The sequence below is a fragment of the Manis javanica genome, chromosome 15, assembly GCF_040802235.1.
Source record: "Manis javanica isolate MJ-LG chromosome 15, MJ_LKY, whole genome shotgun sequence".
NCBI classification, from domain to species: Eukaryota; Metazoa; Chordata; class Mammalia; order Pholidota; family Manidae; genus Manis; species Manis javanica.
Genome location: NC_133170.1, coordinates 50,321,061 through 50,347,719, shown reverse-complemented (window position 1 = coordinate 50,347,719; position 26,659 = coordinate 50,321,061). Strand labels below are relative to the sequence as shown.

The 26,659-nt window shown below is 40.8% G+C and overlaps 1 protein-coding gene across 8 annotated transcripts in view; it reads left to right on the top strand.

Annotated features, from left to right (window-relative positions):
- NEK10 (NIMA related kinase 10) overlaps window positions 1-26,659 on the top strand; it is a 210,851-nt gene that overhangs the window by 164,143 nt on the left and 20,049 nt on the right. For 4 of the 8 annotated variants that reach the window (XM_073223983.1, XM_073223981.1, XM_073223985.1 and 1 more), the window contains 3 exons: window positions 12,071-12,100; window positions 13,903-14,003; window positions 22,443-22,553. In XM_073223983.1, coding sequence (XP_073080084.1) covers window positions 12,071-12,100; window positions 13,903-14,003; window positions 22,443-22,553 — 242 coding nt within the window. Of the gene's footprint in view, window positions 1-12,070; window positions 12,101-13,120; window positions 14,004-22,442; window positions 22,554-26,659 lie in introns of those variants that run through there. The other 4 variants (XM_073223984.1, XM_073223982.1, XM_073223987.1 and 1 more) reach the window with 2 other exon arrangements.

Below are 26,659 nucleotides of genomic sequence, written 5' to 3'. Positions count from 1 at the left end.
TATTTATTTTTTTTTTTGAGAGGGCATCTCTCATATTTATTGATCAAATGGTTGTTAACAACAATAAAATTCAGTATAGGGGGGTCAATGCTCAATGTACAATCATTAATCCATCTCAAGCCTAATTCTCGTCAGTCTCCAATCTTCTGAAGCATAACGAACAAGTTCTTACATGGTGAACGAATTCTTACAGAGTGAATAAATTCTTACATGGTGAACAGTACAAGGGCAGTCATCACAGAAACTTTCGGTTTTGATCATGCAATATGACCTATAAACCATCAGGTCAAATATGAATATTCATTTGATTTTTGTACTTGATTTATATGTTGATCCCACATTTCTCCTATTATTATTATTATTTTTATTTTTAATAAAATGCTGAAGTGGTAGGTAGATGCAAGATAAAGGTAGAAAACATAGTTTAGTGCTGTAAGAAGGCAAATATAGATGATCAGATGATCAGGTGTGTGCCTATGGACTAAGTATTAATCCAGGCTAGACAAGGGCAGCAAGACATCCACGGATGCAGAAGATTTCTCTCAAAGCAGGGGGGGTGAGGTTCTGAGCCTCACCTCTGTTGATCCCCAAATTCTCACCTGATGGCCCCCCTGCGACTGTGCCTGTCTTAGGTTGTTCCTCCCTTGAGGAATCTTACCCGTCTCTGGCTAACCAGTCATCTTCCGGGGCCATACAGGGAAATGTAAAGTTGGTAAGTGAGAGAGAAGCCATATTGTTTGCAAAGGTTAGCTTTTTACTTCTTTGCAGATTTATGCCCTGTGGCTTCTATGCCCAGCACTTGTCTCGAGATATCTTTACCACCTGGAGGAATTATGATACTCGGTAAATTCGATATGAGGCACGAATTCTATTTAAGGTTTGTAATTAGGAAGGAAGAAGAAAAGCTATAGATGTAGCATATGAAGGAAACTTGGGAGGATTGATTATTTCTTTGACATATCTTCTTGTATAGTACCTTAAGTATGTATAGGTTTTAAACTACTAACTAATTTGCACACACATATTAACATAATAGGAATACGGTGACATAAACAAAGCAAATCTATAATTACCAGCCATCTCCAGTGAAGCCAAGAAAACCATTTAGGCACCCTAGGCATTTGTGAAAATTTATCTATGATATGATGGATATTGTCCAACTGTACTTGAACCATCAGACAAATTAAAGCAGCCCATTTCTGGGATCTGTTCACATCCCATATGTTCTTTTAACCATAGATAGTCTATAGTCATGAGATTTTGGGGTGCTACAACTTGCACCCCTCCCAACTCCTGGTTGAGTTCCAACAGTACAGATCCAGTCAAATTCGTTGTCTCACTGTATGCACATGCCAGCCTAGACATCTCCCTCCTCCTTCTTATGGCAAGTCCAGGAGACGGTGGGCTGGATGCAGCCACAACCGCAGCATCGTCCGGATCCCTGTGGAGGCTTTTTGATGATCATCCCCCGGCACGAGTCCTCCAGAGAGTGCTGATGCCGGAAGCTCCTCCTCATATCGTATCTTAGTTCATTTTCTGGGTATCCAAGCTAGGCCTTGATCTTCTGCATAGAAACAAAGAGACCCTTTGCCCACACTTTGACATGCCCTCTATACCACTGTGCAGAACTCATTGGAGGTCAGCACACAGTAACTGCTTTTTTTTTTTTTTTTTAATTAAGAGAAAGGAATATTATCAGAAAAGAGTACCTCCATAGCTGATCATCTGACACCCTTTAAGTGATCAACATTAAGGATATTTAAAGCATGCGTTGATCTTTGATTTACCAATAGTTTTATCCTGTTAAGGAGTAATCCCCCTTTTCTTTCTTTCTTTCTTTTTTTTTTTAAATTTTTAATCTACACTTACCTGAAGAATACTATGTTTACTATGCTCTCCCCTATATCAGGTCCCCCCTAACAACCACATTACGGTTACTGTCCATCAGCTTAGCAAAATGTGGTAGAGTCACTACTTGTCCTCTCTGTGTTGTGCAGCCCACCCTCCCCTTTCTCCCTCCCCCCCATGCATGCTAATCTTAATACCCCCCTTCTTCTTCCCCCCCCTTATCCCTCCCTGCCCACCCATCCTCCCCAGTTCCTTTCCCTTTGGTACCTGTTAGTCCATTTTTGGGTTCTGTAATTCTGCTGCTGTTTTGTTCCTTCAGTTTTTCCTTTGTTCCTATACTCCTCAGATGAGTGAAATCATTTGGTATTTCTCTTTCTCCGCTTGGCTTATTTCACTGAGCATAATACTCTCCAGCTCCATCCATGTTGCTGCAAATGGTTGGATTTTTCCACTTCTTATGGCTGAGTAGTATTCCATTGTGTATATGTACCACATCTTCTTTATCCATTCATCTACAGATGGACATTTAGGTTGCTTCCAATTCTTGGCTATTGTAAATAGTGCTGCGATAAACATAGGAGTGCATCTGTCTTTCTCAAACTTGATTGCTGCGTTCTTAGGGTAAATTCCTAGGAGTGGAATTCCTGGGTCAAATGGTAGGTCTGTTTTGAGCCTTTTGATGCACCTCCATACTGCTTTCCACAATGGTTGAACTAATTTACATTCCCACCAGCAGTGTAGGAGGGTTCCCCTTTCTCCACAGCCTCGCCAACATTTGTTGTTGTTTGTCTTTTGGATGGCAGCTATCCTTACTGGTGTGAGGTGATACCTCATTGTAGTTTTAATTTGCATTTCTCTGATAATTAGCGATGTGGAGCATCTTTTCATGTGTCTCTTGGCCATCTGTATTTCTTTTTTGGAGAACTGTCTGTTCAGTTCCTCTGACCATTTTTTAATTGGGTTATTTGTTTTTTGTTTGTTGAGGCGTGTGAGCTCTTTATATATTCTGGACGTCAAGCCTTTATCAGATCTGTCATTTTCAAATATATTCTCCCATACTGTAGGGTTCCTTTTTGTTCTATTGATGGTGTCTTTCGCTGTACAGAAGCTTTTCAGCTTAATGTAGTCCCACTTGCTCATTTTTGCTGTTGTTTTCCTTGCCCGGGGAGATATGTTCAAGAAGAGATCACTCATGTTTATATCTAAGAGGTTTTTGCCTATGTTTTTTTCCAAGAGTTTAATGGTTTCGTGACTTACATTCAGGTCTTTGATCCATTTTGAGTTTACCTTTGTATATGGGGTTAGACAATGGTCCAGTTTCATTCTCCTACATGTAGCTGTCCAGTTTTGCCAGCACCATCTGTTGAAGAGACTGTCATTTTGCCATTGTATGTCCATGGCTCCTTTATCAAATATTAATTGACCATATATGTTTGGGTTAATTTCTGGGGTCTCTAATCTGTTCCACTGGTCTGTGGCTCTGTTCTTGTGCCAGTACCAAATTGTCTTGATTACTATGGCTTTGTAGTAGAGCTTGAAGTTGGGGAGTGAGATCCCCCCTACTTTATTCTTCTTTTTTAGGATTGCTTTGGCTATTCGGGGTCTTTGGTGTTTCCATATGAATTTTTGAATTATTTGTTCCAATTCATTGAAGAATGTTGCTTGTAATTTGAGAGGGATTGCATCAAATTTGTATATTGCTTTCGGCAGGATGGCCATTTTGACGATATTAATTCTTCCTAGCCATGAGCATGGGATGAGTTTCCATTTATTAGAGTCCCCTTTAATTTCTCTTAAGAGTGACTTGTAGTTTTCAGAGTATAAGTCTTTCACTTCCTTGGTTAGGTTTATTCCTAGGTATTTTATTCTTTTTGATGCAATGGTGAATGGAATTGTTTTCCTGATTTCTCTTTCTATTGATTCGTTGTTAGTGTATAGGAAAGCTACAGATTTCTGTGTGTTGATTTTGTATCCTGCAACTTTGCTGTATTCCGATATCAGTTCTAGTAGTTTTGGAGTGGAGTCTTTAGGGTTTTTTATGTACAGTATCATATCATCTGCAAATAGTGACAGTTTAACTTCTTCTTTACCAATCTGGATTCCTTGTATTTCTTTGTTTTGTCTGATTGCCGTGGCTAGGACCTCCAGTACTATGTTAAATAACAGTGGGGAGAGTGGGCATCCCTGTCTGGTTCCCGATCTTAGAGGAAATGCTTTCAGCTTCTCGCTGTTCAGTATAATGCTGGCTGTGGGTTTATCATATATGGCCTTTATTATGTTGAGGTACTTGCCCTCTATTCCCATTTTGCTGAGAGTTTTTATCATGAATGGATGTTGAATTTTGTCAAATGCTTTTTCAGCATCTATGGAGATGATCATGTGGTTTTTGTCTTTCTTTTTGTTGATGTGGTGGATGATGTTGATGGATTTTCGAATGTTGTACCATCCTTGCATCCCTGGGATGAACCCCACTTGGTCATGGTGTATGATCCTTTTGATATACTGTTGAATTCTGTTTGCTAATATTTTATTGAGTATTTTTGCATCTACATTCATCAGGGATATTGGTCTGTAATTTTCTTTTTTGGTGGGGTCTTTTCCTGGTTTTGGTATTAGGGTGATGTTGGCTTCATAGAATGAGTTTGGGAGTATTCCCTCTTCTTCTATTTTGTGGAACACTTTAAGGAGAATGGGTATTATGTCTTCTCTGTGTGTCTGATAAAATTCCGAGGTAAATCCGTCCGGCCCCGGGGTTTTGTTCTTGGGTAGTTTTTTGATTACCGTTTCAATTTCTTTGCTTGTAATTGGTTTGTTTAACTTTTGTGTTTCTTCCTTGGTCAGTCTTGGGAGGTTGTATTTTTCTAGGAAGTTGTCCATTTCTTCTAGGTTTTCCAGCTTGTTGGCATATAGGTTTTCATAGTAGTCTTTAATAATTCTTTGTATTTCTGTGGAGTCTGTCGTGATTTTTCCATTCTCATTTCTGATTATGTTGATTTGTGTTGACTCTCTTTTTCTCTTAATAAGTTGGGCTAGAGGCTTATCTATTTTGTTTATTTTCTCAAAGAACCAGCTCTTGGTTTCGTTGATTTTTGCTATTGTTTTATTCTTCTCAATTTTGTTTATTTCTTCTCTGATCTTTATTATGTCCCTCCTTCTGCTGACTTTAGGCCTCATTTGTTCTTCTTTTTCCAGTTTTAATAGTTGTGATGTTAGACTATTCATTTGGGATTGTTCTTCCTTCTTCAAGTGTGCCTGGATTGCTATATACTTTCCTCTTAAGACTGCTTTCGCTGCATCCCACAGAAGTTGGGGCTTAGTGTTGTTGTTGTCATTTGTTTCTATATATTCCTTGATCTCTATTTTGATTTGTTCATTGATCCATTGATTATTTAGTAGCATGTTGTTAAGCCTCCATGTGTTTGTGAGCCTTTTTGTTTTCTTTGTAGAATTTATTTCTACTTTCATACCTTTGTTTTCTGAAAAATTGGTTGGTAGAATTTCAATATTGTGGAATTTACTGAGGCTCTTTTTGTGAGCTAGTATGTGGTCTATTCTGGAGAATGTTCCATGTGCACTTGAGAAGAATGTATATCCTGTTGCTTTTGGATGTAGAGTTCTATAGATGTCTATTAGGTCCATCTGTTCTAGTGTGTTGTTCAGTGCCTGTGTGTCTTTACTTATTTTCTGCCCGGTGGATCTATCCTTTGGGGTGAGTGGTGTGTTGAAGTCTCCTACAATGAATGCATTGCAGTCTATTTCCCTCTTTAGTTCTGTTAGTATTTGCTTCACATATGCTGGTGCTCCTGTATTGGGTGCATATATATTTAGAATGGTTATATCCTCTTGTTGGACTAAGCCCTTTACCATTATGTAGTGGCCTTCTTTATCTCTTGTTACTTTCTTTGTTTTGAAGTCTATTTTGTCTGATATTAGTACTGCAACCCCTGCTTTCTTCTCACTGTTGTTTGCCTGAAATATGTTTTTCCATCCCTTGACTTTTAGTCTATGCTTATCTTTGGGTTTAAGGTGAGTTTCTTGTAAGCAGCATATAGATGGGTCTTGCTTTTTTATCCATTCTATTACTCTATGTCTTTTGATTGGTGCATTAAGTCCATTTACATTTAGGGTGACTATTGAAAGATATGTACTTATTGCCATTGCAGGCTTTAGATTCGTGGTTACCAAAGGTTCAAGGTTAGCTTCTTTAGTATCTTACTGCCTAACTTAGCTCGCTTATTGAGCTGTTATATACACTGTCTGGAGAGTCTTTTCTTCTCTCCCTTCTTATTCCTCCTCCTCCATTCTTCATATGTTGTGTGTTTTGTTATGTGCTCTTTTTAGGGGTGCTCCCATCTAGAGCAGTCCCTGTAGGATGCCCTGTAGAGGTGGTTTGTGGGAAGCAAATTCCCTCAGCTTTTGCTTGTCTGGGAATTGTTTGATCCCACCATCATATTTAAATGATAGTCGTGCTGGATACAGTATCCTTGGTTCAAGGCCCTTCTGTTTCATTGCATTAAGTATATCATGCCATTCTCTTCTGGCCTGTAGGGTTTCTGTTGAGAAGTCTGATGTTAGCCTGATTGGTTTTCCTTTATAGGTGACCTTTTTCTCTCTAGCTGCCTTTAAAACTCTTTCCTTGTCCTTGATCCTTGCCATTTTAATTATTATGTGTCTTGGTGTTGTCCTCCTTGGATCCTTTCTGTTGGGGGTTCTGTATAATTCCATGGTCTGTTCGATTATTTCCTCCCCCAGTTTGGGGAAGTTTTCAGCAATTATTTCTTCAAAGACACTTTCTATCCCTTTTCCTCTTTCTTCCTCTTCTGGTATCCCTATAATACGAATGTTTTTCCTTTTGTATTGGTCACATATTTCTCTTAGTGTTGTTTCATTCCTGGAGATCCTTTTATCTCTCTCTATGTCAGCTTCTATACGTTCCTGTTCTCTGGCTTCTATTCCTTCAATGGCCTCTTGCATCTTATCCATTCTGCTTATAAATCCTTCCAGGGATTGTTTCACTTCTGTGATCTCTTTCCTGACATCTGTGATCTCCTTCCGGACTTCATCCCACTGCTCTTGCATTTTTCTCTGCATCTCATCCCATTGCTCTTGCATTTTTTTCTGCATCTCTGTCAGCATGTTCATGATTTTTATTTTGAATTCTTTTTCAGGAAGACTAGTTAGGTCTGTCTCCTTCTCAGGTGTTGTCTCTGTGATCTTTGTCTGCCTGTAGTTTTGCCTTTTCATGGTGATAGAGATAGTTTGCAGAGCTGGTACAAGTGACCTCTGGAAGAGCTTCCCTTCTTGTTGGTTTGTAGCCTTTTCCTGGGAGAATAGCGACCTCTAGTGGCTTGTGCTGGGCAGCTGTGCGCAGACAGGGCTTCTGCTTCCTGCCCAGTTGCTTTGGGGTTTATCTCCGCTGTTGCTGTGGGCTTGGCCTGGCTGGGGCTGTTCCTCCAAAATGGTGGAGCCCCGTTGGAGGGGGAGCAGCCAGGAGACTATTTATCTCCGTAAGGGGCCTCTGTGCTCCCTGCTGCCCAGGGGGTTAGAGTGCCCAGAGATCCCCAGATTCCCTGCTTCTGGTCTAAGTGACCTGTCCTGCCCCTTTAAGATTTCCAAAAAGCACTCTCCAAACCAAAACAACAGCAGCAACAATGAGAGAGGGAACAGAAACAAAGAGAAAAAAAAAAAAGGAAAAAAAAGGAAAAAACAAGCGATTTTTTTTTTTTTTTTTTGTCCTCAGGTGCCGGTCCCAGGCACCCGCTCACTGGTCCTGCTGCCCTGTCTCCCTAGCACCAGGGTCCCTGTCCTTTCAAGGCTTCCAAAAAGCACCCACCCACCGGTCCCGCAGGGAAGGAACGCTCAATATTCTTTGTCCTCAGGCACTGGTCCCACGCACCCGCTCACCAGTCCCGCCGCCCTGCCTCCCTAGCACCGGGGTCCCCGTCCCTTCAAGGCTTCCAAAAAGCACTCGGCAAAAAGAGAGAAAAAAAAGGGGAAAAACGCGCGATTTCTTCCGTCCTCAGGTGCTGGTCTCAGGCACCCACCCACCGGTCCCACAGGGAAAAATGCGGGATATTCTTTGTCCTCAGGTGCCGGTCCCAGGCACCCGCTCACCAGTCCCGCTGCCCTGCCTCCCTAGCACCGGGGTCCCTGTCCCTTTTAGGCTTCCAAAAAGCACTCGCAGAAAAGAGAAAAAAAAAAGGGGAAAAACGCGCGATTTCCTCTGTCCTCAAGTGCCGGTCTCAGGCACCCGCCCACCGGTCCCGCAGGGAAAAACGGGGGATATTCTTTGTCCTCAGGCGCCGGTCCCAGCCACCCGCTCACCAGTCCCACCACCGTGCCTCCCTAGCACTGGGGTCCCCGTCCCTTCAAGGCTTCCAAAAAGCGCTCGCCAAAAAGAGAAAAAAAAAAAAAGGGGAAAAACGCGCGACCTCCTCCGTCCTCAGGCACCGGTCTCAGGCACCTGCCCCCAGGTCTCGCAGGGAGAAACGCGGGATATTCTTTGTCCTCTGGCGCCGTTCCCAGGCACCTCCTCACCGGTCCCGCCACCCTGCCTCCCCAGCAACGGGGGCCCGTCCCTCTAAGGCTTCCAAAAAGCGCTCGCCAAAAAAAAAAAAAAAAAACCGCTCCGGTTTCTCTCCACCCACCGGGAGCCGGGGGGAGGGGCGCTCGGGTTCCGCCGGGCTGGGGCTTGTATCTTACCCCCTTCACAAGGCGCTGGGTTCTTGCAGGTGTGGATGTGGTCTGGATGTTGTCCTGTGTCCTGTGGTCTCTATTTTAGGAAGATTTTTCTTTGTTATATTTTCATAGCTCTATGTGTTTTTGGGAGGAGATTTCCACTGCTCTACTCACGCCGCCATCTTGGCTCCGCCCTAGAATACATTTTAATATTGTGAATGCTATTTGTGAGGGTCAAATGTAAATTTGGGGGAGCATCAATCAAGCCTAAATATAAAGGGCAAATGTAATGTTAACCAAGACTATGGCCTAATTTTACTGGGTCAACAATGACATTTTCCCTTCCTCTGCTCAGTTTTTCATTTTTCAGCAGCTAACACCCAGGCATTGAACTGATGGATGGGAATTCTTATGCTCTGCATTTTGAATAGAAATTGTCACTTCATGATTCCTGGGCTCTTAATTATGCTTTCTTACTAGATGACTGAGAAGCTATTTTTATATTTGTCTTTTGTTCATAAAGGTCAGGTCTAAATAAAGTAGCCAATGTTTCATCCAGATATTCTAGAGAGCACAGCTAATATTCTAGTCCTTATTACGGGCAACCTTTAGTAGCTTACTTTCAAGTCAGTTATTGACATAAAGTAATTCATACTAAATCTCGTAATTGCCAATGTGATTTTGAGTACATGCCTTCTCTCATGTTATTGCATAGTAATTCTTCTAGCATATAAAAATGTGCTCACCTGAATTTAATCAAATCTCTTATAATACTAGTCTATGCCATGCAATTTGGCATAGAATTTCATGCTTTTCTATATTGTTTGATGGGATTTGGGTATATTGGTTGGATTTCTCAACCAGATTATAAGCACCTCTAGTAAAGTTTGCATATAACTTGAGTATTTCCTCTGAAATCAGGCCCTTGAAAATTACTTACTGAGTAACTGATGCAGAACTACCACTGTAGAAAACTTCATCTTTGCTATTGAGAGCAACTGCAGAAGTAATCTTACAATTACTCAAGTAATGCGGAAACTGAAATTTTAATAACATTAAAACCCTCCAGATTGGGAAGGGGGGCAAGAAGAGGAGTTTGTTCCACTGCTGTTGCTCTGCACCTCTCTGCCTTCTGCTTCCCCTCTTGCTCTGTAAAGCCCAGGAATATTCTCTGTGTTCCTGGGTCCTCCCTGCCAGCCCATCCTGGGCAACGCTAGCCTCATTTTGGGCTGCTTGACGGCAGGAGGCCCATGAGGTCAGAAGTAAGTGTGGGAAATAATAATAAGCAGTAAGTTCGCCGTGCAGCTCTTGCCCTGTGTTTTATGTAGTCACTTCCAGGCAATGTGACTTGAAAAATCCTGAGGTTATATTTTATATTTTAAAAAACCACTAGAGAGATAGCAAGTTTGGAATCAGGGGAAACCCTTATCCACACACACACACACAAGTACACACACATGCAAATTAAGCCTGAACAGGGTGTGAGATGCGTATCAGTAAAGGTAATGATTAAGCTAGAATTCAAGAGAGAAGGGCTTCAAGGCAACCTTGCTTCTTTGGCCTTTAAACAGCTGGTTTCTGAAGATTCAGATGAAAGCAGGTAAAGGAGCTGATCACCCAGTGGGGGAGGAGCTGAGGCTTTCCTGCAGCTTCTTGCCGCCCTGTGGGAAATCCTGCCCAGGCTGGGTTGGGTAGTAGCTAGGCACAGGCTGCCAAGTCTCTTACTATAGTTTCCACCAGGTTGGGGAACTGTCCTTTGGTGTATATTGGGAAGGATTCCATGCCCTGTCCACAGTCATCATCATGTTTCTCATTCCATCTCTTTCCGAAGCAGTCTCCTTAGCCTCTGTGCCCCACAGACAGGCAGTCACCACATGCTGCTCCAAGCCAGGTCTTCTTGTTGGTGCTAGGCCCCTTATGAGATCACCTTTCCTGAAATGCAGTCTCCCTTATGGCTCCTTGCTGTCACAGATAGTCCCTGCTACCTATTCAGCTGTGGCAGGACTATACCTCTGTATGGTACCACACACAACATCCCCTGTATGCTTTGTTGTCTTCCAGATGTGGCCCTCGCTTAACTGCCACCTGTCTTTTGCTGAAACTGTTGCTCTGCTCAGAGGTGCCACTCAAATAAGCCTTCCCTCTCACCAAATCCATGTCCTGTACCTGCAGAAGGCCTATCAGTTCTTCATGGTCTCAGTGAAATGTTCACATAAACTCTCTATCCCTGTCCCATGGTTTCTAAGTGAACCACCTGGGTAGCCCTTTGTGAGTGCAGCAGCCTTTGTCTAACTTCTGGTACCTTCCACACTGCTGGGCACAGAGGTTGATTGCCAAACATTTTAGATTTGAACTACAATTCAGTTACTATTTTTCATTTTATGAAAGTTAAGGAAAGAGGCTGGAGCAAATCTGTTTACCATACTTGCATTTAAAAGGTTGTATTATCTCTCACCTGGGCAGCTGGGCCAATACAGGGAAACACATGTATGTTTTGGACCCATTCATAAAGCAAAAATATCTTTTGTTTCTTCCGGGAGCTCCTGCCTGAAACTTTCTCTTCTCCAGCTGTTTGAAAATGTCTTAATTCCACTTTAAAACACATTTTAAAAAAATAAGAAGTATGTATATCCACGGGCCCAGGCTTTAATTTGCTAGAAGAGCTCTTGTACTTAACGCAGAATGAGGCATGTGCATGGACACTCACTGCAGTCTTATGATCATGAGAAGCCAAAATCAAACTAAGGGCCCATCAAGGCAGAAGTGGTTGCATGAACTACAATGCATGCAGAACATGTCGTGCTATTCAATAGTGCTTAAAAAGAATGAGCTAGAACTGTGTATATATGGGTTAAAAAAAGAATCTCCATGATAGATGAGAGAGAAAACAATTGTAAAACAGCTTTTTAATGTATCATCATTTATTTAAAAAGTGAAACGCTATAGATTTTCTACAATAGTAGTTTCCAAACTCTTGGAAACAACCCTCAGTGAGAAACATATTACATGTTAACTGAGTGGAACTTGACTACATGCAATACACTCTGAAAGTTTTCTATCCTGTTTCTTCTCATTCCATCCCATGCCATTCCATTACAGTTTTCAAATGCTGGTAATGACCCATTGAACTCACTTCAGGACTTAAGCACAGTTTGAAACATACTGTACTTAAGTACGCACTTAGGTATGTAAGTGGATTGATAAGTGACTAGAAGGCAAGGCACAAGGCTGACAGCAGAGGTTACTTCTGGGGGGTGGTGGCAGATGAGTAGTGGTTCCAGGGAGCCTCGACCCTCTCCCATAATACTTCGGTTCTTTTTATGTTTGTTTGCTTCTTTTACAATGGCCATATGTAATTAAACATTTAAAAATTTATTTTTTTGGAGAGTAAGCCATCACAGCTATTTTCAAAAGCCAACAATTTACTGGGATGGAGAGAGTAGTGGTCAAAGAATCTTGAGAAAAATAATTGTAAGTTACACTGCATAATTGAGTAGTTTGAAAGACAGGCATTCTAGCTAACCATCTCTGTTTTTATATTTAGGGCCACAGATGAACACATTCTTGTGGCAAGGTAGAGTAACACCTGTCTGAGATCCCACTCAAAATGTCATCACAAATCTAAGAACTCTCTGCCATGCTGTGAGATTTTTAGCTTGTTACCTATGAATGTCACATACCAAAGGCATAAAGTAGTTAACATAAAAATAATCAAAGCCCAAGCCCTGTTGTTTCAGAAAATGCAATGTTAATGTTCCTGTAGCAGTGTCAGCTTGGCCACATTACAAGGCCTCTAGTTTTTAGTATTGGTCTAGACAAGCAAGTGGTTATGTTTTGCTTCTGCAGGAAGCACCACTGTAGAAAATATGTCCTGTGTACACTTGACCATCTCTACAAGCTAGAGCTGGTATCTTCAGCTCTCTGTTTTCAATTTCAGAGCTGCTTTAATTCTTTCTGATTTACCTTCACTTTTTTACGCTAAGGGTAATGTACCAAACCTCACCTTAATGGCCAACTAATTGGTGCTTAAAAGGAGTGAAACAGTGCCCCGGGGAGATAGATCCCTTAAATTTCAAACTTTTAAACAAGGTATTAAATGCAGATGAACTAGAACTAGATTAATTCTTGTGTGAATTTCTCAACTAACTCAGTAAGGATACCCACAAAGAAATTATTTCTTTAGCTGTCATATTTCCTTTTATGTATTGTGTCCACAATACAAATTTTCATATGCATATAATAAAACAAGTTGAATCTTTTCATGACCTCACTAAATTTTCTCTTTAAATGTTTTGAAAACAATTTTTTTTATGGTAGAATATGCAGGTCTCCTCAGGAAGCATTTATGTAAGAATTGTTTTTTAAAAACTTAGCTGTTGCTGATGATTGTATTCAGATTTAATTTCAGAGAGGCTCAAGGATGTTTGGAAAGAAGGAAGGAGGGACTTTGGAAAAAAGGAAAAATGCCAAAAAAAGCATTATTTCAGAAAGGATGCTGTTGGTTATGGGGAGGAAGGGAAAGAGTAGGAATTGCTGTGGGGAGAGGATAATATACATCCTCAAATCTGAGGTCTGTCTTCCATTTTCTCTACAGTGGATCTAAGGGTGAGAAGAGGAAGAGGTGGATTTGTGGCTAATCTAGGAGTCAACGCTAATCCTTTAAGTAGCTTTATATTCTTCCTAGTTAAGGTTGTACCACTTGTGACTATGACATGTGAAGCTGAGGAAGCAGCTCACATACAATTTGACAACAAGATAGCCTAAAACTATGAAAGTGGTGTGGCTATGATGAAAATTAAGGAGAAGTTATAAACATGTCATATTTGGACCTAGAGAGAAATCCATATGAAAGTTATAATTTGTAATAAGAATTTGAAAGCTCTACAAATTATAATTTTTGTGTTTGTTTTTGTTCTGCAAGATTGCCTATACATTGCTTGCACTTAGTTGTTTTAATAAAGTTAGTTTAAAAATTATTATTGAGGATATACTGAATTTTCAAATTTAAAAGCATGAGTTTGTTAACTGCACAGTATCTGAAGCCCAACTTTTCAATGGCTACAGTATCCTAGGCACCACTGACCCCTGGTGGCAGCCAGATGAAATTGCAAGCAAAATTTCCAAGCAAGAAATAGTCTCAGATATTATAAAAGATAACATCATTATGTGACTTAGAATTCTGAGAGTAAAGGGAAGGAATTGTGCATCCCATATCATAAAATATTGGAATGTTACAGGCTCTCTGCATATTGTCACATTGTTAGGGTCTTAGCTTTATGGTTGTTTTTTCCCAGAAGTTTACCCCATTTTTTACTAATAACACCTTTCAAAGAGAAAACCAAGGTCTTGACTAACTGCAGACTTTATCATCCACAGCATCTGCAGGGATTGCTGTATCCCAGAGAAAAGTACGTCAGATCAGTGATCCTATTCAACAGATCTTAATTCAGCTGCACAAAATCATCTACATCACTCAGGTCAGTGTCCTAGCTTTTTATTTCCTTTACATCTTAACTACAACTTCGGTGCTGATGTTGCTGAAGAATTATATTGTGGAACTTTCAGTTAGAGAGAATGCTTGTTTATCCTCCCCAAATACATATATTTGGAAATGCAGGGTAAAAAGAAAGCAAATATGTCAGGTTTTTCCTAGGACTCCTAGCCTGCTCCTTCACTGTTAGCACCCAACTAAAAACAAAGCTCAATACAAACGACCCTTCAGTGTAAGAGTGAATGTAGGGACAGAGCTGGGCCTCTAGACATCTTCACTATAGGAAAGAAAGGAAAGTATTGCCCATTCACTAATCCTGAGGATGCTGGGTTAAAATGAAATGCAAACATAAAATCCACGATTATTCAAACTTCCTCTTTTGAAATCTCAGTGACTCTTAGGCACCAGGGAAGCAACCACTGTTAAAAAAAAAAAAGCTATTAATTATTTACAGATACCTGCTAATAAGCAATTTCAGTATTCAATAACAAAGGTGTGTACTGTTAATAAAAAAATAAGTTTCTGTAGGCAGAAAGTATACTCATTTAGACAAGAAAGTTTTATTTTAAAGTTTAAGATTGCATGTCTTATGCAGTTCCTTCACTCATTCATTTGACGTGCAATTATTAGGTGCCTGCTGTGTGCCAGACTCTATCTTAGGCACTTGAGACATAATCAGTGAGCAAAATATATAAACATTCTCTTACCCTAAGATTCAGAGAACTAATCTGGTAATTCTGTAAGTTCCCAACTGTGGCAATTACAATTATACATTCAGGTATTAGAGAGAAATACTACTAGGTCAGTGGACCAGATGGGACTATTGTAAGTCAAAAATACACCTACCTTCCCCACCAAAAAAAAAAGCAAACAAACAAAACAAACATAAAGCATGTTGATTGGTACACTACAGTGCTAGTATAAGACTATAGGAATTACTATCAGTTTGCAACCAGTGTCTAGTATTCCCAGAAAGCCTGTGTATTTCCTTCTCTCCAGTGAACAGTCACTTTAGTAAATGATTGCAGATCTCTTTGGTGGGAGCTTGGAGGGAAATTTATAGTGTGTAATTATGGCAGTGCTTCAGGGCCCTTCCTCAAGGGCCAGCTTTCCCACTAATCAAGGGGCTTTGGATCTGTGAACTGACCCAGGTCTGGAGACTGTGTGAGAGGCTATGACTCCTCCTTCTAACGACAGATCAAGTCATGTTTTTGTCAACCAAACTAGAGTTTCTTTTCTGTTATATAGATTAAGGAATAGTCAAGGAGACGACCACCTATTTCCTCCCAGGAACTCCCTAATCCATCCACTACCACCAAAGATCCCTGTGGTCCAAGGCCTTCTACTTAACAGTATATTCCCTGCCCCCCTTTATGTCAAATGCTCCTAACCTGTCACTGGTGGTCAGGTGCTTCCACTTGGCCTCTGCTCCTTTGGGCTCACACCGTCACCACGGGAGTCACACACTTTCAGCATCATACCTGGCTTACAGGGGAGAGCAACCAGGGAGTCCCACGAGGATGCTCAGGCTTCCTCTCCAGTGCCGGATTCTGAGCCAGAGGAGGGCTCTGGCTGTACATAACCTGGGAGCCAGTGTGCAGGTCGCACATGGCACCCCAATGTTCCTGTTTCTCTAAGCCTTTGAATTCCCCCCTCCATATGCCAGGGAAGCCCTTGCATTTTGCACTCATTAAACATAGGCCACCATTGAGTCCAAGTTTTAATACACATATCAGTTAAGCTGCTACCTCCAGCTGCATGAACTAACACATTAAATCTGGACCCTCTAATAAGGGCATCCATATGAATTAATTCAGTCTGATCCAGTGCTGTATTTCAGTCTTCCTGGCCTAACCCCCTTAGAAGTCACTCCTGAACATGTTCTCTGGGTTGCTACTGATATGTAAAGCAGTTTTGCAATTCTTTTGATGCATAAGCTATTCCCTCCTGGGTCATAATATGTACCAATTTCCCTGGATTTATTGAGATATGACCCTAGTTACGGACTTGACTCTTACTGTTGTACTTCTTAATAGAAATAAGCATCCTTTTATATCACCCCTCATCTGTCCCAGATGCATTTAGTATAGTTTTCCAACAAAAGAAGGTGTGTCTTCTCAGACACAGGGTAATAAGCTACTTCCACTGACAATAAAAGTCACTCCATTCAGAGTGCCTTGAATTTCAAGATCGTCAGTTTAATCTGGGTCCAGCAAGATGTCTCCATTTCAAGTTTTAGGGTCATGTTTTTTTCTAACTCTTTCATGAGAAACTTGGCAAAGTGTGCATTTAGCTGATAGGGTAATTTAGCAACCTGCCTGATTAAGTTTGTGTTTGATTGTCAGCCATAACAGTGTTGTAGTAGCAAGAAATAACAGTTTCTTTTAGGGCAGTCCTGCAATCGTGGGCCTCAGACTGACTTGAGCTGAGAGTTAGGGATCCAAGCTCATCACTTCCTTCTGTAAGCGCTGCCACGCACTCTGAAGGAACTGTCCCACACCATAGTCCGTGTTGTCTTCATACTGACAAGAGTCAGCTGCAGCAGCCACTCAAGCTTCCAGGGCACTCGCTGCTTCAGCTGGCTCCTTGTCAGAGTGGTAACCTGATTAACTGGGATGCCACTGCGTGCCACAGATTACTGGCAGCCCGTGTCCTGTTGGCAAAACACTCAACCCTGGGCTCAGTTCCCATGGTACGATCAAACCAATTCCCAAGTCCCATCTGTATGGGTCCTCCTGGGACATTCCTGGAACTAAATCTGGATCATTCTGGACCTTCAGGAGACAGAAACCACACTGTAATTTTAACAGGGAAGGTTTAATGTATTGAATTGTTAAGGAGTTACTAACAGGTGGAGGGGAATATAAATCCAAAGACTATAGAAGAGCAGATAGGAAAGCCACTCCTGATAGGGCTGAGGCAGAGCACCCAAGAAGGGAACCAAGTGGAAGAAGCCCACCCTGAGCTGAAGTCCAGACCTCCTGGGAAAGTCAGAGGAGTCGACGGAGATGCCGTGTTGGAGAAACTTGCAGGGAGGCTTTCCCTGTGGGAGGTTGGGGCGAGCCACCCCTGGTGAGGGGCCGAGCTGTGGACCTTGCTGGAAATCAGCGTGTGAGGGCCGCGTGCCGGGAACCAGCCGAGCCTGCCTACGGTGGGTGTTGCTCTGTGGGACTCTGGGAAGATACCTGCAGGACTGGTGCCTCTGAATCTGACCACGAGGGGTCCCCATTTCTGCCGAGTGCTCAGTGCTGCAGACTAAGGCAAGGGAGGAGCATACGGGGACTCCAAACACAAACGCCTTCCTCCCCCAGAGTCCCTCCAGTGCCCTCTGCTGGTAGAGCTGAGCATCTTGCCTACTGGCAAGGGAGGCAGGCACCAGGGTCACAAGCAGGGTAGGGAAGGATGGACTTGGCGCTGAAAGGCTGCAGATAGACACCTGGCCCACTTGGCCTGGTGGGCTAGGCAAGGAATTCCCTTCTTGAGGACATACCCACCTCAGGTTCCACCACTTCCACTGTGGCATCTCCCTATCCTGGAGAGTAGCTTGTCTCTTAGCCATCACACTTTCCCCCAGATCGGCTATTCTTTTCAGTCACCCTGAGGCTAGCCTTCTGAGACCCAAGGGTCTAAAATGGATTACTTCTTTGCATCCTCTGCTGTCAACCCTTCTCTTAGGCAATCCCACAGAATCGCTTACCTGACTAAATGGAAGTGGGTGAAGGGGTGCAAGGAAATGTGAGGGGGGAGAAAATTGGTTAATAAATCAAAATGTAATTTGCCATCTCTATATTGAATAAAGATACTACATTCAAAAATGCATTTCTATTTAAATGCTGATGTAGAAATATGGGAAAGCATTCTTAACTTTAGCATTATAGAAATAGCTTTAAATAGCTTACTGGTAACCTCAATGATTAACTACTAAATTGAGAGAAAATATCCTTTAAAACTTAAATATAGTTTCTATATGCTTGACTTGCTAATTTTAATATAACAAAATACTTTTTAATGGAGTATTCCATTTCTTTACTGGATTTCAAAGTATTTTAAAGCAAAAATGAAACTATTATAAATATCTTATTATTATGTTATTACACTGCCAGTATAACAAATGATTTCATATTTTCTGGCATTCCTCCCTCCCGATTCAGATATAACCATTGTGGCTTCTAAAATGTATTTCCAGAATACTTTAAAGTTTATGACATTGCACACAGTAAGGAATGATTCCCCTTTGGGGAACTTTAATGCTAGCCAATGTCAGTGCCTTTCAAATAAAGGAGAGAAAAACAAGCCTAAACATTATACTGGTGTATTTGCTAGGGGTTAAAGACCAAGAGTACTTTTCTCTCTCTGTTAATAGCAAAGGATAACTGCTAAAAATAAAACTAAATTGACAAAACAAACAAACAAAAACTTACTGACCAGGCAAACTCTTGCAGACGTCTGCTGTGTAGCTGTCCTGAATTGCAGGGCCAGGTCTCTCTTGACAACCAGCAGATGGACCTTTCAGGGGAAATTGCTTACTTTTGGTCAGTGGTGGCCTTTCCTCTACAGTTTCCATGGAGACAGATCTCTGAAACCATCTAAAAAGCAACTATTTTAAAAGGGAGGATGTTAAAATCCTTACCCTGCCTTCACTGATTTGACATGTGCTTTCATCAAAACAGAGATGATAATCTTCAAACCGGCAAGCTGAGAATGAAATCAGTAGTTCATTCCCATTGCTGGAAATAGAACCAATCTCTGGGCATGTAAGTACCTATGTTACCTTTAGCACCAGTCTTTCTATGTTATTGCTTAGATAAGGTCTGTGCAGCCAACTGAAGCTTTGTATTTAATTCTGTATTTAGCATCTGACTGTTTTGCTAAATAAATGCTTTGAAAATCAGCATGCAGCAACTTTTAAAAACTAAACATCTGTCTCCTAGATAGGCAGTTTGTTTGGAGCTTCTTCAGATTGCCATCTTAATGGCCACAATTGTTGCTAACAGAACAAAAAAAAGTGGCTGGGAATGGCAGTGTGCTGGCCTCAGAAAGTTATACTACTGACTATTATCAGGAAGTATAGTGTTTGTTTGTTTTTTTCCTCCAGCAGATTAGAACCGTCCGTACCCTCTTCTCTGGATCTCTTGGTTCCTGTTGGCCAGGGTGATAGGTTAAATAGAATTTGAGGGTAAGCTGTGTTCCTCAGGTGGCCTCATGTTCAGGCTTTGTAAATTTGAAGAGAAGTTTTACATTTAATGTATTTTGATGATAATCTTTGAACATTTTACTTTAGCATTTAGGGAAATCTTGGGCTAAGCAGTAATATGACAAATTCACTTGCTTTATAGAAAATATAATGTTTAAGTCACTATCAGATGGGCCCACGTGGACCACTGATGGTCTGATGCATCCTGGAGAGACTAGAGAATGTAGTTCTTGAGAAAGAATCCACATGTGGTGCAACTCTGGGAAAATCAAGTATAAACCATACAGATGTTCTATTTTTTCTTTTGTTACTTTGTTTGGCATAGCAAAAAAACAAAACAAAACTTAAGCTTCCAGACATGTGACACTGAGGGAGCCATTATCTTTTCCAGAATCAGTTTCTCCATCTATAAAATCTGGGTAGCTTCTGGGACGATTGTACTAAAAGAAAGAGTGTGAAGTGTTTACACACTCTGAGGTGTTGTGTTGTGCTACAGTCATGGTGGTGATGGTGGTGTCTGTCCTAGAACAATGGTTGTGCCAAAGACTCACTACCTCAGTCCTTGCATATTACACAAAGTCTTCAAGCTTTGATTTCTGTATCTATAAAATAGTACCTGCTTTATAAGTTTGTTGTTGGGTAAAAAGGTGACGTAAGGCACACAAAGGAATAATCGTAGTGCATGGCAAATACAAAGCATACGGTTTTGCTAGTCTATTCTCAGTATTAAAGTCCTTATACATAATATAGTATTACATTTAGATCATCTGTAATTAAATGCTACATGAGTCATCATTCAGTACAAAATCTTAAATTCTTCCATGAAAAATTTTAAAATGCTTTGCTGTCCATAGTGATAATTATTCCAAGAAGATAAAATAGCTTTCTGATACTTAGCTGTGTATGAGTCTTAAATTTTTTAAATTCAAGGAAGTTTTTGTGAGGATTAACTCAAGCCATCAAGAACAGTACAAGCAATTCTAAGTTAATTAGCAGCTTATCAAGTGAAATGAATAGCAAGGATTTTAAGAGTGCCTCTATTAGGAAACTGATACTGGTAGCTGCCAGTACTGGGCTAAGTCACTGTTGAAGTAACCAACCTATGGACCCATTCGTGCTTCACACATTTAGAAGTAGCCACTAGTCAGGTGTCAAGAAAAGGCTTCTCACCTTTCCTTTGGAGAGTTGGAATCACACCGGGCAGCAACTAGACCATCCTGGGCCAACACTGACCCCTGGTGTTCGATTTAGGGAAGTGGCAATTTCCAATGGGTTGCTTAGAGAATTACCAACTCCAAAAGGTATCTCCAGGCAGTTTTTCCATCTTTTCTCTACTCCATCCCTTCCCCTTGCTAGGAAAGTATGCACAAGTCCTTTCCCTCCATTGTCTGGTCCTACTCTAAGTTAAATTCACTCCACTTTTGCTAATCTCTCATGCACACATATGCAAAATACATATTATTTCCCTTATCTGTCTTCCAACTGCTCATTAATGCTGAGAAATCTGTCTCTGTGTCTCTCTCCCTCCACATTTGTTTGTTTCCCCTTTTCATCCATGTGAAAGGACACAGTAATTGTGACTGTTTGCTGGGTGCAGAAGGAATAATCACATCTGATCAAGGCAAAAGAAAGCTATAATACTGACATAGAAAGTTCAGTAGAGGTTCACTGCTGTCAACCTACAAAACCTTTCAGAGTATACTGAAGGGCTTCACGTTCTTCAGAATAGTCTTACTTCTTCTGCAGTTAAACCTGTTTTGATCCAAGCAAAGTCAAAAGATGGACTAAGATTAAAGATGCATTTTTAAAACAGTTTTTCAGTTGTATTGTCTTTCTGTTTTATATCATTATAGTGCTTCATAATGGGCCCCATATTCTTTTGTGTTTGGACTGATGAGCATTTTTTCTTTGGCTATAAAATCAGCAGTTGTGGACCCCCCACTGACCCTGCTCACTGCTCTACTATTATCTTTTATATATTCCCCTCTTTCATGAAACTTGAATGAATAGATGCTTCTTTTATTAGTCAGGATGTTTTAAGTAAGGCTGTGCTACAGATATGCCCAGCTTCTCTCGGTTTGGCACCGTACAGGTTTATTTCTCACTCTGCTAAGTTGGACAGGTCCAGAGAGGGCCCAGCTCCGGGATGCCATCTGGCACAGGTGGATGCCAAGCTCCTTGTCCTGGGGGAGGGTAGAGACAGAGGAAGCACACTGGCTGTGAACTGATAAACCAAAATCATAAGAAAGTACAGAAAAATGGAGTGAGGGGGTAAATAATTGTCTCTGCCACATTTCTCTTTCTTTTGATCTGAGCTTTGAAATATCCTTGTCTTTTTTTGTTGTTGTTAATCTTGAAAGCGTCTACTACCATATTCTCCTTCCCACTGAGCCATCTTTATCCTTGTTGGTTCCTTTTCCTCCTTCTAAGTCCTTTCCGTATTTTAAAGAAACCAAAGGTTATTTCCACTCTGAAAGCCCTCATCATTTTCGCTCTATTTCTTTTTCCTCCTCGCAAACTTCACTGTATCCCTCTGTGCTCTTGAGGACCTTTGATTTCTGTGTATAAATCCAACCAACAAAGCGCAACAAAACTAATTTCTTGAAATTCCCATTTTCATCCAATCTCCATATTTTCTAAGATTCTGCAGTGACTTCCTACTACTTATTGAAGAGAACTGATCTTGGCCTGGCCCTAATGTCTATGAATTCATGCTCTCCTTCTACAGTCTGGTCTCTCTCCAGCTGAGTATCAAGGACCACTCACAGGCAGGCATCTGACATTCGCTAATGCGCATATGTACTTCCTGGTCCAAAGCATCAGATCCTACAGGACAAGGGTCCTATTTCAGGTCTTTGCTTGGTTCTGGGCCTGACATAAGCATCTGAATGTCTGATAGAATGCATCCTTCCTTGTTCAGTCTGTTCTTACAAAATTCGTTTATTGTGTAATTAATATATCATTTGTTTTATGAAAAATAGTATCAATAAAATGAACAATGGAATGGATAAATGGAAACAGTCTTTTGAAAGACAGCAGAGTAATATGTTAAATTCCTTCTGCATTGTAGAATGAAACATTATAACATGTAGTCATGCTATTTGGAGTAAAATTTAAATTTTTATTTAGTCCTGTTGAATGAATATCATAACCCTCAGTAAACTCTGCCTGGCAGTTATCTATACAGTGTTAATGGTTTGATTATAATTATTGTTTTCTCATTTTATGCAGCTTCCTCCAGCTTTGCACCACAATTTGAAAAGAAGGGTTATAGAGAGATTCAAGAAATCCCTCTTCAGCCAGCAGAGTAACCCTTGTCATTTGAAATCTGAAATTAAAAAGGTACAGTATTCTACATGTAGGAATTCTTATTTGGCTAAGAAAAACACATTATGAGAGTTCAATTTCATACCTCCTTTGCTTTGTACTTTAAGCTCTATCCCCTGTTAAAGGATGTCACCACTTTGTCTTAGTCCTTTCCCGCTGCTATGACAGACACCATAAACCGGTGAGCTGTACACAGCAGACTCAACTTTCTCACAGCTCTGGAAGCTGGAAGTCCAAGATCCAGGGGCCAGTGTGGTCAGGCCTGGTGAGAGCCCTCCTCCGGGATGCAGACTTCTGATTTTTCATTTTATTCTCACCTAGTAGAGGAGGCAAGGATGCTGTCTTAGGCTTCCTCAATAGGGCACTTTTTATAAGAACATTTATATAAGGGCTCCGTCCTCAGGACTTAACCACTTACCAATGGCCCCACCTTCTAAAACCATCCCTTTGGGGGTTAGGTTTCAACGTCCAGATTTGGGGGGACACAAACATTCAGACCATGGTAGTTTTTACCATATTAAATAGAGGCTATGCTTTGCCTCTAGTTTTCTAACCTTTATGTCTATGGCCATCATCATTCTCAGAAGACTAATGGAAAGTTCTTTTAGTCTGATGGCATGTTTTCTTAAGAGTGTATGTTATTAAATATCTTTAATTAAAGAGATATTTGAGCCTTTTTTAGGAGAATTCTATTCCAGTATTTTATAAGAATATTCTTCAACAAGTCCCTAAATTGAGCTTTGCCATTCTGAACAAGTCATTGAACCATCAGTGGCTGTGATTTTTACTACCTATGAGGGTGAAATTCACTGTACGTAAGGTTCTTTCCATTTTGACATTCTACAGTCACCTAACCTTCTGGTATTGGTAAATATTTCTACTCATACAAAGGGAACTAAATCACAAAGAGGCTAAATCAACCTAATGGAAAGAAAATTGTTTCTTTCTAGTTAACATACTGGTAACCTCTCTGTCCTGGTTGGTAGCTGTTTCGATACAGCCCTCGAAGGTCACAGCTCCCATTCTCTGTCCCTGAAAAACCCAAGGTCCAAAATGTTTGGGCCCACCTCGGTAAAGATGCTTGGTCCCACTCCGATTTTATGTATTTTTTGAAAGTTTCATCATATACTTAAACTTTGGCACAGTCCTGCTACCAATGAACTTTTCCTTGAAGTTTTCTTCTTCCCATAGTGAATCCAGTCTTAAGCATAAATTTACTCATTATTCAGGCAGTAGTATGGGCTCTTTGATAAGAAATGCAAGCACTATGTTTTTGCTCTGTCGTGTTACATCAGTGGTGTCTGCACATACACAAACAGGAGATGGAAAATAAAAACACAGCTGCCAGGAAATGAAACCTAACCCTACTTCATCAGAGATTAGAGAGAAAAATTTCTTTCACGGATTGTGTTGGCAAGTAAGGCCAAAAAACAAAGTTCAAGGAGATCAAAACAGAAGGGGGTGAGACCACAGATCATTTTTTTAAATGATATTTTTGTACTGTATCATGAATACCAATAAGTGTGTTTTAAGGAGACTGAAGCTCAAATCTCCCAAGAAAAGATGTTGGTAAGAATTTCATATTCTTCCTAAAATGATATGCAGCATAATCCTATTTGTACACAAATTTATTTCAACGGAAATCAATCATAGCTTTATGAAACGAAAGCACCGGCTGCAAACTGGTGTACAAAGGTCGCTGCAATTTCTCCCCTGCTCGGTGACTTTTCACCTGTGCATGTCCTTAGAGCAGGTCATTGTCTCTTTTGTTTCTTAGGTTTTCAGTTGTGTCTTTCTCTTTTCTCCTGATAGAAAAATATTTCCTTTTGTTCCCCTTGTCTGCCTTCCTCTGTATAGACTAAGCACTTCCATTCAGTTCTTGGTCTGGGGAAGGAAAACAGGGACTTCACAGCATCTACCCTCCCGGCCAGAGAGCCAGGCCTCATCCCCTCTGGGCTAAAGAAATCTTCCGCCTGGGATATAATGTATTTCCTATTCTTCACCACTGAACTGAGAAGCCAGCTCCATCATAGAGCCTCCCTTAATTTTCCATATCCAGATGAAGCTCTCCCCCTTCTCTATGCTTCAATCAGTTTTCCACTCATATTGTGTTTTAAATAGCTTTTCATCTGTCTTACATTTTGGTTTCCCCCAAAGGCACTAAGTGTGTTGTATTTATCTTTGATTCCCCAGGGTCTTGCACAGCACCTGGCACATGGTAGGTGCTCAGCGTATAATTGCTCAATATAGAGTGTATTGAATATGTGTGTGTGTGTGTGTGTGTGTATTCTCTATAATATATTCAACACTGGTTCTATTGTATAATCTTTATACTTTTTATATGAATAGAGAAAAGCTCCTCCTGCCCTTGTCTAAACCTAAATGAGAAGAGTTTGTGGCCTCCATTTTTCCTCTTTTCTGGTATAATCTTTTGTTAGTGACAATTTTTGTTCAGAAGGGGACTTCTCATCCCCTGTGTAATCTTAGCATAGTGGCCAATTAGCCTTGACTGCCAAAAAGACGCACCAGGGCAGGGGGAACAGTAGGTGTTCAAAGCACAAAAATATACATTTGATTTCCACTTTCCCTTCCAAAACTGCTGAAATCCAGGGGGGCGCCATGTCCCCAGTCTGGACGAATCATTATAGGATAATGTGCCTACTTATTCATGGCCCAGCAGGATATATACAAGAGTCAAAAAATGGAAAAACCCTTTTCTAAGAAATTAAGCTCTTTACTTATAACTTACCTAAGGTGGTCTGCAGTCCATCCTGCTCAAACTTGGCTAGAGCTGTGGGGGGAATAAAACATCTGAGTAACTGTAAGGGTCTCTGTGCGGACTAGAGTTTTCAGCACAGGAGGAAAGAGAAACAGAGACAAGATAGAATATATTATTTTAAATTAAAATTAGAAAAATCAATAGGAATGAGTATGAATTCATGATAAATCTTATCTTCTAAAAAATATACACATTCCCTAATATTTGCACTAAATTGTCTAGAAGTCAAGCAAGCAGCAATGAGCTCCCTTAGTCCCCAGGGCCCCTTGGAGAGAGAGCCAACTGCAGCTCTGGCATGGGACTGAAGGGGGCTAGCCTGAGATATCCTGACGTCACAGCACATGGCGAGGGTGCTGTCAAGGATGGCTGGGAGTGTGTCAAAGGACTCAGGAGCTAACTTAAAAGAGGCTCCCTCTAGCCAACTGTTAGATAATTAGAGCATCAATAAAAATAAGAACCACAGTAGATTGAAAGCATCAACTAATGTTTAGATCCAAGAGATCACAATAGTGTTTTTTTCAAAATTTCTCATTGGACCTTTGGAGGATGCCAAATAAGCAATTCACTATTGTGAAAATTGTTTACAAAAGGAAAGAATGAAACATTTATTCTGCCTTTCCCTTTATGAAAGGTTCTATCTCAGGGTAACCAAATTGGTGAGGGGGAAGTTTCTCTTTATGGAAGCACTTCAGCTAAAAGGTACTAAAGGAATACAAGATATTGCCATTTTGCAACCCCAAATGAAAAAACAGACCCAGACATGATCACCAGTGGCTGCTTAATGTCATAAAAAGAGGGACAACTTCTAAGCCTGTAGCTTAGATGTGGGCAAATAATAGACCTCAGGCCAATCTGGCCTGATCTTGTTCTTATAAATAAAGTTTTACTGAAACAGGCATTTACGTACATACTGTCTATGGTTGCTTTCACATTACAGGCACAGTTGAGTGACTGTGACAGAGACCACATGGCCTGAACATTTGAAAATATTTACTATCTGACCCCTTTCAGGAAAAGTTTGCCAAGCCCTACTCTAGATCTAGCTAGCTGTTTGCAGCAAATACCTGGGACAAGAAAACCTGCTCATTGACACCATGTATCTAATCTGCAAAATCCAGACTGAGGAATTCTACAGGAAAAATTACCTTTTCTTCTTCAGTAAATAAATTTCAAGGAGAGGAGGGTAGACTAGGAGGGCAGGGAAAATGGGGAAGGCAGGAAAGGAGAGGAAAATATATCAGCCATTTGCAATATGTGAACTTATTTCTCCCTGACTTAAAGAAACTCTAAAAAAAAAATTGTATGTCTAATGAGACAATCAGGAAAATTTAAACATTGATTG